We start from the raw sequence: 11328 nt of genomic DNA on the forward strand, positions 1-11328 counted from the left end.
GTCATGCTGGTCTCATACTGGTTCAGACTGGTGTCATGCTGGTCTCATACTGGTTCAGACTGGTTCATGCTGGTCTCATACTGGTTTCAGACTGGTGTCATGCTAGTCTCATACCGGTTCAGACTGGTGTCATGCTGGTCTCATACTGGTTCAGACTGGTCTCATACAGGTTCAGACTGGTTTTCAGACTGGTGTCATGCTGGTCTCATACTGGTTAAGACGGGTTTCCGACTGGTGTCATGCTGTTCTCATACTGGTTCAGACTGGTGTCATGCCTGGGTCCAGACTGGTTATCAGACTGGTGTCATGCTGGTCTCATACTGGTTCTAACTGGTTTCAGACTGGTCTCGTGCTGGTCTCATACTGGTTCAGACTGGTTTCAGACTGGTGTCATGCTGGTCTCATACGGTTCTAACTGGTTTCAGACTGGTGTCATGCTGGTCTCTACTGGTTCAGACTGGTTTCAGACTGGTGGTCATGCTGGTCTCATCTGATTGCCTAACTGGTTTCAGCCTGTGTCATGCTGGTCTCAGACCTGGTTTCAGCAGACTGGTGTCATGCTGGTCTCATACTGGTTCAGACTGGTTTCAGACTGGTGTCATGCTGGTCTCATACTGGTTAAGACTGGTTTCAGACTGGTCTCATGCTGGTCTCATACTGGTTCAGACTGGTTTTGGACTGGTCTCATGCTGGTCTCATACTGGTTCAGACTGGTTTTGGACTGGTCTCATGCTGGTCTTGGAACTCTGACCTGTAGACCCCCATAATAAAGGCGGATCGTGTGCAGGTGGTGGTCACCATGACGTCTGCAATTTGAGCCTCTGCAGTCTCTGGCAGCGAGCCCACCTGAGTGCTGGAGGTCAGAGTGATGATACACAGAGAGGATCTGGACCCTGACAACACTCAGACCACACATCAGATTACAGCAGTCCAAATCACATTACATTACATTATGTTACATATCATTACACTGCATTAGACTGGAGCCTGAGCTCAGATCAGGTTAGGTCCATTGATCCCTGCAGGGAGGATCAGACATGATGACTAACACCTTATTTTCTACAGATGTCCATGTTTAGATCTCTAGGTGATGTCTATACATGCAACATGTATTTAATGTTTCAGATCTGAGCAGCAACACTAATACACACAATATAAATGTGTCCTGTATGTGACAAACCTCCATCATATATTCATTGATCACACACACACACAGGTCTTAAAGGCTCAGTGACGTCCTGATGTAAAGGTCAGCAGCCAGCTTCTGTGTTTGTTTCTCTATAGAAGTATCTACATACACATGTATGTATAGATTTACACACACACACACACACACTCACACACACACACACACACGTACATTTATACATAAACATACACATATACATTTATATATATATATATATATATATACATATATGTATGTGTGTGTGTATAGATATATATATATATACGCAGTAATTTGATGATCGTTGATCTTTTTGTTGTTGTTTTTGCTGTTGTTGTTGATGTCATTTGTGTTGTTGGTGCTGTTGTTATTGTTGTCGATGTTGTTGGAGCTGTTGTTGTTGATGTTGTTTGTGTTATTAATGTTGTTGTTGATGTCATTTGTGTTGTTGGTGTGGGTTGATATTGTTGCTGATGTTGTTGGAGCTGTTGTTGTTGTTTATGTTGTTTGTGTTATTGTTGTTTTTGTTGATGTTGCTGATGTTGTTGTTTTTGCTGTTGTTGTTGTTGATGTCATTTGTGTTATTGGTGTTGTTGATATTGTTGTCGATGTTGTTGGAGCTGTTGTTGTTGATGTTGTTTGTGTTATTAATGTTGTTGTTGATGTCATTTGTGTTGTTGGTGTGGTTGATATTGTCGCTGATGTTGTTGGTGCTGTTGTTATTGTTGTCGATGTTGTTGGAGCTGTTGTTGTTGTTTAAGTTGTTTGTGTTATTGTTGTTTTTGTTGATGTTGCTGATGTTGTTGTTTTTGCTGTTGTTGTTGTTGATGTCATTTGTGTTATTGGTGTTGTTGATATTGTTGTCGATGTTGTTGGAGCTGTTGTTGTTGATGTTGTTTGTGTTATTAATGTTGTTGTTGATGTCATTTGTGTTGTTGGTGTGGTTGATATTGTTGCTGATGTTGTTGGTGCTGTTGTTATTGTTGTCGATGTTGTTGGAGCTGTTGTTGTTGTCCGTGTGTGGCATACAAACACTACTTTTATAGTGGTTCATGAAGAAAGCAGACAGCAGAAGACACTGACACTGTTTTAAACATTCCCATATTGAGTTACTGTCAGAGTCTAGACATGTTAAAATAGCCTTTTATAGTCTGTCACTTCGTTCTTTCTTTCTTTGTCATCTTCTTCATTTTAATTCTGGAAATTAAATTTCAAGTTATTGCATTATGTTAGACATCAGTGACAGAAAACTGTGTTTTATTTCTAGGGCTCAAGAACACAGTCAGGAAGCACAGGGGAGATTTAGCTTCCCTCCAGGGCCTGAGACTTTACTTGGTCTTGAGAAGCTGCAGCATTTATTAACGGACACACTGTACCCTTTGGACGCCTTGCAGTCACGTGACTTCTGACGATGTCTTTTGTTGTCGCTGCCATGTTGGGTACCATAGAGGAGCTACATTATGCTAGCGCTGGTCACTAGTAATTGAGTAACTGAGCTGCAAACCAATTAATGTTTGCTTGCTATCTATCTACTGATGATCATGTAGGTTTAAATATAACAAGTTATAGTTTAAGCTAGGGGTATTCAATTAAAATTCAAAGAGGTCCAATCAGAGAAAATTTTGTCACATGAGGGTACGGAACCTCATAATGTCTGACTTGCATTAATTGATTTGCATGCCATATACAGTAGCCTATATTGAAATTGCCTAATAGTTGTGTCAACATCTGTATGTTGGCAACAATTGACAATTTAATTGTAATAATTAAAAGTACAGCTCTATATTTTTCTGAGATTCATATTTCTCAGCGGTGTGGTCAGTTTTCACATTGAACTGGACTGTAAGTACTGCTTAAATGTTCCTTTCTAGTTGAGGTAAACTAAGGGCTCAGTTTTAAAATGAAATAGGCTACATAACAGAGAGCTTTTGAAAACGTGACTCTACAGTGCTTAATTTAAAACAAAATACAGCTCAACCTGAGTTTCCCCTTTTTTCTTTTTGTTAACTCCATTTCACATGTTAACATTCTCAACATACTGTGTAAAAACAATCTTAACAACTGCACAGTCACTCTTTCCTCTTATGCCACATCCCCCACTCTCTCTTGTTCAGGGAGCTTCAGCTTTTCCTTCCAGAATTTCAATTCTGGGCTGTAATGGTGTCATGATTGTCCTCATACACGTTTGTGCTCAATGTGAGCCTGGAATGCTATTTAGTTTAAATAATGTTCATATTGATGGAAGCTGCTTTTAATTGTGGTGCCCACTCACAGTGGTGCTTTGATTGGCTACATTGTGTCACGTGACATAATTTAAAGGTTTTTAATGATCTTTTATTAGCTGCTGACTCAGGCGATTCTGCCATTCTTATACTTGTTGATCTTAAGGCTGCTTGCAACACAGTAGACCATAGGATCCTTATCTCTCGCCTAGAACAACGTGTTGGCATTAAAGGCACTGCTCTGGAACACTTCAGGTCTGACCTGTCTGACAGAAGCTTTTCTGTCAACTTTGGTGACTGCGTCTCTTCCACAGCACCTCTCTTGTCGAGTCCCTCAGGGGTCTATTCTCTGACCCATTATGTTTGCCCTCTACCTTCTCCCCCTGGGGTCCATCTTCAGAAAATATGGCATCTGGTTTCACTGTTATGCAGATGACGCTCTAATATACCTGCCTTTGAATCAGAAGGATGCAAACTCTTTCAAGTTATTGTTTGATTGTCTTACAGACACCAGAGCTTGGGTGGCCTTAGACTTTCTACACTTTAATGAGAATAAAACTCCTGAAAGTCCTGATCTTAGGACCTGGTGGTGCCTGTGATGCCTCTACATGCACCTGTGGTCCCTGGAACCATATGTAAGATCTGCTGTGAAAGATGTGGCTGTGATAATGGACAGTGATTTTAAGCTGGTCAAACAGATGAACTCAGTGGTAAAATCTTACTTTTTCCATCTGAGATTTTTCTCTAAGGTCAAGACATTTTTATCATTCTATGACTTGGAAAGGCTAATACATGCTTTTATCACTTCCTGACTTAACTACTGTAAGGCCCCTTATGTTGGTGTTAGCGGGGCTTCCATCTCTCGCTTGCAGTTGGTGCAAAATGCTGCAGCTCGTTTTTTAACTGCAACACACAAGCGAGGCCACATCTCACCCAGACTGGCCTCCCTTCACTGGCTCCCTGTACGTTTTAGGATTGATTTTAAGATTTTAATGTTTGCCTATAAATCATTAAACAGAATGGCTCCAGACTACCTTACTGAGCTTTTAAAACCTTATGTCCCATCAAGGTCACTCAGGTCCGCTGACCAGCTGATCTTGGTCACCCCTAGGCCAAAGCTGAAGCACAGGGGAGATCGGGCTTTTGCAGTTGTGGCCCCCAAACCCAAACTGTAAAGGCTGCCCTAGATTCTAGGCTGGCCCTCACACTGCCCGCTTTTAATCTCGCCATGAAACACTTTTTTATTCATCTGGTTTTTAGTCAATTCCATTAAGTCAGGAATTTAAGATTTACAAAGGCGGCAGCCAGTAAGATGAAGGTGGCTCGCCTTGGAGTTACGTAGATACGTAGATAGACAGGGAAAATCCTGCCAGTCTATTTTTGCTGCAAACCGTGTGTTTTGCAGTAAAATAGCCAATCACATAAGCTGGCGATCAGACTGAAGCCACATTGGAGTGTAAAATAATATGTCCTGTGTGTTCACTCACTTTGGCTTTGTGCACCAGTTCAAAGCACATCTGTAGATGGTGACGGTCACTGTAGGACCAGCATGAGACATGACCCGACATCATAAGCAGAGAAGGACGGGTCAGTACCATGACGTGTTATTTAGCATGGAGCAATACTGCAGAGGGAACACAGCAGACATTCCTGTGTCCCCAGTTTAAAACACACTGTACTGACAGAAATGACTTCACTGTTATTCTTAATCCATTGATGAGGACGAACAATCACTAGCAGGTCCAGCATGCTAGGAGCACAACAACACAGCAGCTTCACCTCTCAGCAAACTGTTCCCAACACGTCTCACACACAGACCATAGAGTGACACTCCCAGTCTGCTTGCAAGGCATGTGTGGATACGTGTCTCTCCTGTCTCACCTGTCTCTCACCTGTCTCTCCTGTCTCACCTGTCTCTCACCTGTCTCTCCTGTCTCTCCTGTCTCACCTGTCTCTCACCTGTCTCTCCTGTCTCACTTGTCTCTCCTGTCTCACCTGTCTCTCCTGTCTCACCTGTCTCTCCTGTCTCTCCTGTCTCACTTGTCTCTCCTGTCTCACCTGTCTCTCCTGTCTCACCTCTCTCACCTGTCTCTCCTGTCTCACTTGTCTCTCCTGTCTCACCTGTCTCTCCTGTCTCACCTGTCTCTCACCTGTCTCTCCTGTCTCACTTGTCTCACCTGTCTCACCTGTCTCTCCTGTCTCACTTGTCTCACCTGTCTCTCCTGTCTCACTTGTCTCTCCTGTCTCACCTGTCTCTCCTGTCTCTCCTGTCTCACCTGTCTCTCACCTGTCTCTCCTGTCTCTCCTGTCTCATCTGTCTCTCCTGTCTCTCCTGTCTCACCTGTCTCTCACCTGTCTCACCTGTCTCTCCTGTCTCATCTGTCTCTCCTGTCTCTCCTGTCTCACCTGTCTCTCACCTGTCTCTCCTGTCTCTCCTGTCTCACCTGTCTCTCACCTGTCTCTCCTGTCTCACTTGTCTCTCCTGTCTCTCCTGTCTCACCTGTCTCTCACCTGTCTCTCCTGTCTCTCCTGTCTCACCTGTCTCTCACCTGTCTCTCCTGTCTCACCTGTCTCTCCTGTCTCACCTTCCTCCTGTCTCTCCTGTCTCACCTGTCTCTCACCTGTCTCTCCTGTCTCTCCTGTCTCACCTGTCTCTCACCTGTCTCTCCTGTCTCACTTGTCTCTCCTGTCTCTCCTGTCTCACCTGTCTCTCCTGTCTCACCTGTCTCACCTGTCTCTCCTGTCTCACCTGTCTCACCTGTCTCTCACCTGTCTCTCCTGTCTCACTTGTCTCACCTGTCTCACCTGTCTCACCTGTCTCTCCTGTCTCACTTGTCTCACCTGTCTCACCTGTCTCACCTGTCTCTCCTGTCTCACCTGTCTCACCTGTCTCTCACCTGTCTCTCCTGTCTCACTTGTCTCTCCTGTCTCTCCTGTCTCTCCTGCCTCTCCTGTCTCACCTGTCTCTCCTGTCTCACCTGTCTCTCCTTTCTCACTTGTCTCTCCTGTCTCACCTGTCTCACCTGTCTCTCCTGTCTCACCTGTCTCTCCTGTCTCTCCTGTCTCACTTGTCTCTCCTGTCTCACTTGTCTCTCCTGTCTCACCTGTCTCACCTGTCTCTCCTGTCTCTCCTGTCTCACTTGTCTCTCCTGTCTCACTTGTCTCACCTGTCTCACCTGTCTCACCTGTCTCTCCTGTCTCACTTGTCTCACCTGTCTCTCCTGTCTCACCTGTCTCACCTGTCTCTCCTGTCTCTCCTGTCTCACTTGTCTCTCCTGTCTCACTTGTCTCACCTGTCTCACCTGTCTCACCTGTCTCTCCTGTCTCACTTGTCTCACCTGTCTCTCCTGTCTCACTTGTCTCTCCTGTCTCACCTGTCTCACCTGTCTCTCCTGTCTCACCTGTCTCTCCTGTCTCTCCTGTCTCACTTGTCTCTCCTGTCTCACTTGTCTCACCTGTCTCACCTGTCTCTCCTGTCTCACTTGTCTCACCTGTCTCTCCTGTCTCACTTGTCTCACCTGTCTCACCTGTCTCTCCTGTCTCTCCTGTCTCTCCTGTCTCACTTGTCTCACCTGTCTCTCCTGTCTCTCCTGTCTCTCCTGTCTCTCCTGTCTCACTTGTCTCACCTGTCTCACCTGTCTCACCTGTCTCTCCTGTCTCTCCTGTCTCACCTGTCTCTCCTGTCTCACTTGTCTCTCCTGTCTCACCTGTCTCACCTGTCTCTCCTGTCTCACCTGTCTCTCCTGTCTCTCCTGTCTCACTTGTCTCTCCTGTCTCACTGTCTCTCCTGTCTCTCCTGTCTAACCTGTCTCACCTGTCTCACCTGTCTCTCCTGTCTCTCCTGTCTCACCTGTCTCACCTGTCTCTCCTGTCTCACTTGTCTCTCCTGTCTAACCTGTCTCTCCTGTCTCTCCTGTCTCACTTGTCTCTCCTGTCTCACTTGTCTCTCCTGTCTCTCCTGTCTCTCCTGTCTAACCTGTCTCTCCTGTCTCACCTGTCTCTCCTGTCTCTCCTGTCTAACCTGTCTCTCCTGTCTCTCCTGTCTCACCTGTCTCTCCTGTCTCACTTGTCTCTCCTGTCTCACCTGTCTCTCCTGTCTCACCTGTCTCTCCTGTCTCACTTGTCTCTCCTGTCTAACCTGTCTCTCCTGTCTCACCTGTCTCTCCTGTCTCACCTGTCTCACCTGTCTCTCCTGTCTCACCTGTCTCTCCTGTCTCACCTGTCTCTCCTGTCTCTCCTGTCTCACTTGTCTCACCTGTCTCTCACCTGTCTCTCCTGTCTAACCTGTCTCACCTGTCTCTCCTGTCTCACTTGTCTCTCCTGTCTCACTTGTCTCTCCTGTCTCTCCTGTCTAACCTGTCTCACCTGTCTCTCCTGTCTCTCCTGTCCCACCTGTCTCTCCTGTCTCTCCTGTCTCACCTGTCTAACCTGTCTCACCTGTCTCTCCTGTCTCTCCTGTCTCACCTGTCTCTCCTGTCTCTCCTGTCTCACCTGTCTCACCTGTCTCTCCTGTCTCACTTGTCTCTCCTGTCTCACCTGTCTCTCCTGTCTCACCTGTTTCTCCTGTCGCACCTGTGTCTGCAGGTATCGCAGATCGCTGCACAGCTGTCAAGTATCACTTCTCCCAGCCAATCAGACTGAGGAACATCCCTCTGAACCTGACCAGGACCATCCAACAGGACGAGTGGCACCTGCTGCGTGAGCCCCCCCCCACACACACACAAACACACACACTTTATTGATGATAGATTAATGATTTGAGGTGTCTTGCTGCTTGTTACCAGTTGCCATGAAAACACACCATGACAGTGTTATGTAACGACATGGAGGGACAGTTACCATGGCAACGCTCTGTGTTTCCTCATTTACCTCATTACTGACAGCCCTGTATTTGTGTGTGTGTGTATGGTCGCTCAGACCTGCGACGAATCACAGCAGGCTTCCTGGGCATGGCGGCGGCGGTCCTGCTGTGTGGGAGCATTGTGGCGTCGGTGGGCTTCTTCTGGGAGGAGAGTCTGACGCAGCACGTGTCCGGGCTGCTGTTCCTCATGGCAGGTAACTCCACTGAACATGACCAAGAACATGCTGAACCAACAGAGTGATGTCATTTTGTCTGGTCCTCATACAAAGCTGTCTGAGGGTCAAGACCTGGTTCAGGTAAGATCAGTGCCGTGTTCCAATATCCATACTTTCCGTACTTACTATACTTAGTTTGAGTACGTAGGGTGTTCCGATATCTATCGCGGTGAAAAGAAGTGTACTTAAAGGACCCGGATGTTGCACTCATAACGGCAAAATCGTTGAGTGTGCAACGATGTACACTTTGCGCACTCAACGGCCGCCATCTTGTCTACGTAGCGGGAGAAGCGGAGGCAGGGAGAGGCGCTCCGCTCGGATTTTTTTTTTAAAATAGCTTCTGAGACAACAGCGCCTGCAGCGGAGCCATACTGCAGGATTGTAGGATTGTAATTGTTAAAAAGTAAAGCCGTAGATGTCTTATGTTCACCGTTCAAAGCGGGATGTTTTTGCCGCCGCGGCGGCTGTTGCGATCGTAATTTCCGGTAAGTGCACCACGGAGTATTAGATTTGGAACAATACTCACCTGCTGAAATCTGCGTACTTAGTAAGGGTGGATAGTGTACTACGTTTAAGTGTACTCATGGAAGTATGGATATCGGAACACAGCACAGGTTTATTAAGGCCCCTACAACCTGCCCAGACGTCCAACTGCCTTATCCGACCACTCTCCAACCACTCTGTTGCCTCTCGTCTGACCCGTTCAGCAGAAAAGTTGCATTGAACACACCGCTTCGACGTGCTGCCTACTCCACTGTAGCGTGTACGTTCTGCGCCTGCGCAAGATGCAATAAGCCTCCTTAATAGCGGGTGGCGCTAGCTGGCGGACCTTTACACTGATATCAGACTCATCTCAACACCTGATCTGGGCTCTGTTTCTGATCTGGACTGTGTTTCTGATCTGGGCTCTGTTTCTGGGCTCTGTTTCTGACCTGGGCTGTGTTTCTGATCTGGGCTCTGTTTCTGATCTGGGCTCTGTTTCTGATCTGGGCTCTGTTTCTGATCTGGGCTCTGTTTCTGGGCTCTGTTTCTGATCTGGGCTCTGTTTCTGGGCTGTGTTTCTGATCTGGGCTCTGTTTCTGATCTGGGCTCTGTTTCTGGGCTCTGTTTCTGATCTGGGCTCTGTTTCTGGGCTGTGTTTCTGATCTGGGCTCTGTTTCTGATCTGGGCTCTGTTTCTGATCTGGGCTCTGGTTTCTGCAGGGATCTTCTGCACCATCTCTCTGTGTACGTATGCAGCCAGTGTGACCTATGACCTCTCCAGAAACCCTCCCTTCATCTATGGCCTGCCAGCTGATGTGGATCACGGGTACGGCTGGTCTATCTGCTGTGCCTGGGCAAGTTTGGGTCTGATCGTGGCTGCCGGTTGCCTCGGTACCACCTTCCCCTTCCTGAGCCGGGCCGGAGCTCTGCGCTCCAAGACTGCCCGCGAGTCCTCTGTCTGAGGAGGCAGCTGTCGATCAAACCAGGGAGGACGAGGTTCAGTGGACCGGGCTGTACCAGGTTTATGTGACCTAGGTTCTGGACTGATGGAGGCGTGTCCAGGTGGAGCAGCAGGAGTTCAACACCTGTTTGTTAATTGTGTTCAATTAGTCGCACCTTTCATCTCCAGCAAAGTGTTTGTAGACAGAAGAGCAACACAGCACCCCCTGCTGACAGACTCCCCCCTCCCCCTCCCCACACACACACACACACACACACACACACACACACACACACACACACACACACACACACACACACACACAGCAGTCGAACCCGAGTCAGTCTGAGACCAACAGGAAGTCCAGTTTCATGTGTTTATTATTATTCGGCAGTTAATCAGCAGCTTCTGATCTCTGCCGATGTCACAGTGATATCACAGTGATATCACAGTGATGTCACTGTGATGTCACGGTGATGTCACAATGATGTCACAGTGATGTCACAGTGATGCCAATCAACATTTGATAATAATGATAAAAATACATTTATTTTATATATCGCTTTTCAAGGTACTCGAGACTCTTGACGGGTTAAAAGGCAGAATAATAGAAAACAACACATAAGTTCATTTTTAAAAGGTGAGTTCTGTTGAGTGTTTTGAACATTGTGAATTCTGTACAGTCTCTGATGTGTTGGGGAGGGAGTTCTGGGGGGCAGCTATTGAGAAGGTTCTGTCATCCCAGGTTCAGTCCTTAAACTGGCATTTTGATTTCATCTGCAGAATGTAAACAAACAGTACTTCCTGGATGAGCAGCCCCACCCCCTCACTCTGATTGGCTGATTAAAGTCAAAGCAGCCTGAGGGAGGCGGGTCAGTTCATGACAAGAAGTGAACATATCTCGACACGTTCCACATAGTCATGAATGAGGAGGGCGACGATGGCGGATCAGGACCAGATCCAGGACCTAACCCTAACCCTAATCCGGAGGCGCGGAGCGAGGGCGTGTCGGTCTGACAGTCTGATAACTGCACAGGTCCTTCACTCAACTAAATACAGAGAAATGTCCCACAAAGCAACGTTACAGGACCGAACAACAGTAACTTAGTAACTGTAACTGTCTTGGCAACTTATATGAGGAAAACAAATACCACAGCTGTACGTGGAGAAGCGTCTGTGTCCTCCTGTCTGTCCTCCTGTCTGTCCTCCTGTCTGTCCTCCTGTCTGTCCTCCTGACTCTCCCTCACATTTCTGCTCCGAAAACAACGTTTGTCACGCTTGTCACAAGAGTGTTTAACTCACCGAGTGTTTGACGAAAATAAATCACTGCAACCGTCAGCCCTCCTGACCGAGACATCAGGGAACTTTCCCCCAGAAAACAGCCTCCGTCCCCATGACTGACAGTCAGACGGCGTCCTGTTTACTGATGGTGATCATGTA

At 47.0% G+C, this 11328-nt stretch overlaps 1 protein-coding gene across 1 annotated transcript in view; it reads left to right on the plus strand.

The window, feature by feature from the left end:
• tmem178 (transmembrane protein 178) overlaps nucleotides 1–10974 on the plus strand; it is a 13327-nt gene extending 2353 nt beyond the window's left edge. Inside the window, exons 2-4 of the mRNA XM_030423415.1 lie at nucleotides 7870–8088; nucleotides 8308–8445; nucleotides 9669–10974. Of these exons, the coding sequence (XP_030279275.1) occupies nucleotides 7870–8088; nucleotides 8308–8445; nucleotides 9669–9910 (599 nt within the window). The 3' untranslated portion in view covers nucleotides 9911–10974. The remainder of the gene's footprint in view (nucleotides 1–7869; nucleotides 8089–8307; nucleotides 8446–9668) is intronic.
• The last annotated feature ends 354 nt before the right edge of the window (nucleotides 10975–11328 follow it).

This window comes from Sparus aurata, chromosome 1, assembly GCF_900880675.1.
Source record: "Sparus aurata chromosome 1, fSpaAur1.1, whole genome shotgun sequence".
Taxonomy (NCBI): Eukaryota; Metazoa; Chordata; class Actinopteri; order Spariformes; family Sparidae; genus Sparus; species Sparus aurata.